The 2,557-nt window shown below is 34.3% G+C and overlaps 1 protein-coding gene across 1 annotated transcript in view; it reads left to right on the forward strand.

The window, feature by feature from the left end:
• The window catches only part of PPFIA2 (PTPRF interacting protein alpha 2), an 88,735-nt gene that overhangs the window by 82,769 nt on the left and 3,409 nt on the right, over positions 1 to 2,557 (forward strand). Inside the window, exons 8-9 of the mRNA XM_004384607.1 lie at positions 711 to 886; positions 1,754 to 1,822. Of these exons, the coding sequence (XP_004384664.1) occupies positions 711 to 886; positions 1,754 to 1,822 (245 nt within the window). The remainder of the gene's footprint in view (positions 1 to 710; positions 887 to 1,753; positions 1,823 to 2,557) is intronic.

Raw genomic sequence — 2,557 nt, forward strand, 5'->3', positions numbered from 1 at the left:
ATCATGTTTTGGTCTAAAAAAGGCACACATGACTTATTTTTCAGTAAAGGTTTTATTTTTACAAAATAATATTCAAAATGTTTTGTACCTCAATAAAATATCATTATTCAATATAAAACGATAAAAACTTGTAACTTTTGACTGAGTGCTCTATTTTTTGCATCAGTATGTGATTAGAAAATAATGAATTTGCAAAATAGTAGAGGAAGTGTAAATCTAATTGAGTTCCTGTAGTATCTTACTGTTCGCTTATATAGTGCTTCAGGTGAAAAGAGGCTTTTCTAGTCTATGCAATATTTAAGTAGTGGTTAATTAACACTTCTGATAAAGAACCATGTTAGATTCTCATTTTGCTATGTTTACGGGAAAGATGTGTATAAACACAAATAAGAAATGTCTCCATCTGGTGGTGAAAATTGTAATAAGAAACTATAAAAGACTGACATTGTGTTCCATGTGTGGAAGTACTGTCATTTCAGTAATAACACACACTCTGATAAAGGCAACTTCTTGACTAGATCAAAAAGTAGAAAAGGTTAATTGTCTAGAGCAGTGAATATACGCAACACAGGGATGCAGGTCCATTAGGGGATGAATAAAGAAATCGGCATAAATGCTGATCTGGCCAGATACCTGTGGTTCATTTCCACCAGTGGTTTTGTTTATTACACCGAATACTGCAGCCTAAAATAGTGCACCTCTTTTCCTAGATGTGTTGGTGTGGAGCAATGACCGAGTTATTCGCTGGATACAAGCAATTGGACTTCGAGATTATGCGAATAATATTCTTGAGAGCGGTGTGCATGGCTCACTTATAGCCCTGGATGAGAACTTTGACTACAGCAGCTTAGCTTTATTATTACAGATTCCAACACAGAACACCCAGGCAAGCCCCTCTGTGCGGTAGTTGCACTGTGTCCTGGTTTATATAATGACAAACTAAACTTTTAGGGAAAAAAAAAAGTTGGCTGTATATTCATGGTTCTTAATGAGAGTTGGCTCAACCTTTGAAATATGTCATTGGGGTATTAATTTCAAGCTACTGGATTTCTAGCCAAAACAGAATCTTAAAATTAAAGCAGGAAGGGATTTAGAGATTGTATGGTCCAACCTCCACCTGAATGCCAGATTCCCCAAAACAACTTCCCTGACAGATGGCCTTCAGTTTCGTGTCTCTGAGAGGCATTCAATTCTATTTACATGTCTGAATTATACAAACACTTAGCATTGGGTATGGAGTGATTCCCAAATCTGGATAACTATTTGAATCACCAGAGTTCCTTAAAAATTAAAATTAAAACCTCAATCCACACCACAGACCTAAAGAATCAGCTATCAAGAGCTAGGTCATACAAATTTTTATTATCTCAAGTTCCCCCATATGATGATTACCAGCCAGGTTTGAGAATTACCTATGTAGACTTGATAAGAATTTGGCCATCCATTGGTACTTTTAGTTTGTTTTTACATATTTCAAAGTTTATATAAAATACTCAATTAGAATAAAGCAACAAAGTGACATCAGAGCCCCTTGACAACAGAAATTTATGTGAGGCTATCTCTTCCCCCACAGACAAAAGAAAATAGCCATACTTCGTATTTATAGCTAGAATTTTCAATGACTTGTAAACATGGAAGAATGGAAACTTAAGACCCCATAAGTAAAGCAGGGCTTGGAATGCATTCTCCGATAAATATAGTCTATATGATTTCTTTCCATAAAACGCTGGTAACTCTAATTTGACATCAACAGGCAAGGCAGATTCTTGAAAGGGAATACAATAACCTCTTGGCCTTGGGAACTGAACGGCGACTCGATGAAGTAAGTCCTTACTTATCCTTCACAAAGGATCTTAGAACGTATAAGAAACATGATAGAATATCCTGGCTTTTAAGGGATAATGCTTGGAAATTAACCAGATGTTTGATCTATGGCTGGAATCTAGTATTTTGTTCCCTAGTATTGTTCTTCAATATTGTTATATTACTCATTTGATTTTGGAAAAAAAAAGAATTCATATATACATATATATAATTTCAGCAGATGGAAACACTGAAGAGTAATTAAAAAAGAGACTTCTTTCCATGAGCAGTGATTGCAAAATAATGTTGAAAAACACTTTTAAAAATTATAAACAATGACAACACTGATAAGTTCAGCTTCCTAATAAGGAATGTGCTCATTAATTAAATATCAGAATATATTCATAGGAAGTTTTTAGATATTAAAATGAATCAAAAACTTACTTTCATTATTTTAGATATTGCCTTTTCCTTAAAAACAGATGAATAACATTCTAACAGTTATAGTACTTAAAAACTACGTTGAGTATAAGAATCCCTATAGATAATACATGCATGTTTCAATGATTTGGAAATAAGCAGGTAAGTAGCCCACCGAGATGGGCTCATACAAAGGACATCAGCCAATCCTGTGAATTCATAATCCCTTTACAAATCCTTCTGAATTTTTTTCCAAGATCATTCTGGAAGGAAGAAGTGAGAAGGAAACCTGAGTATGAAGTGGAAAATACAGAGATGTGTAATCTGTATTGCC

The sequence above is a fragment of the Trichechus manatus genome, unplaced genomic scaffold (assembly GCF_000243295.1).
Source record: "Trichechus manatus latirostris isolate Lorelei unplaced genomic scaffold, TriManLat1.0 scaffold00125, whole genome shotgun sequence".
NCBI lineage: Eukaryota > Metazoa > Chordata > Mammalia > Sirenia > Trichechidae > Trichechus > Trichechus manatus.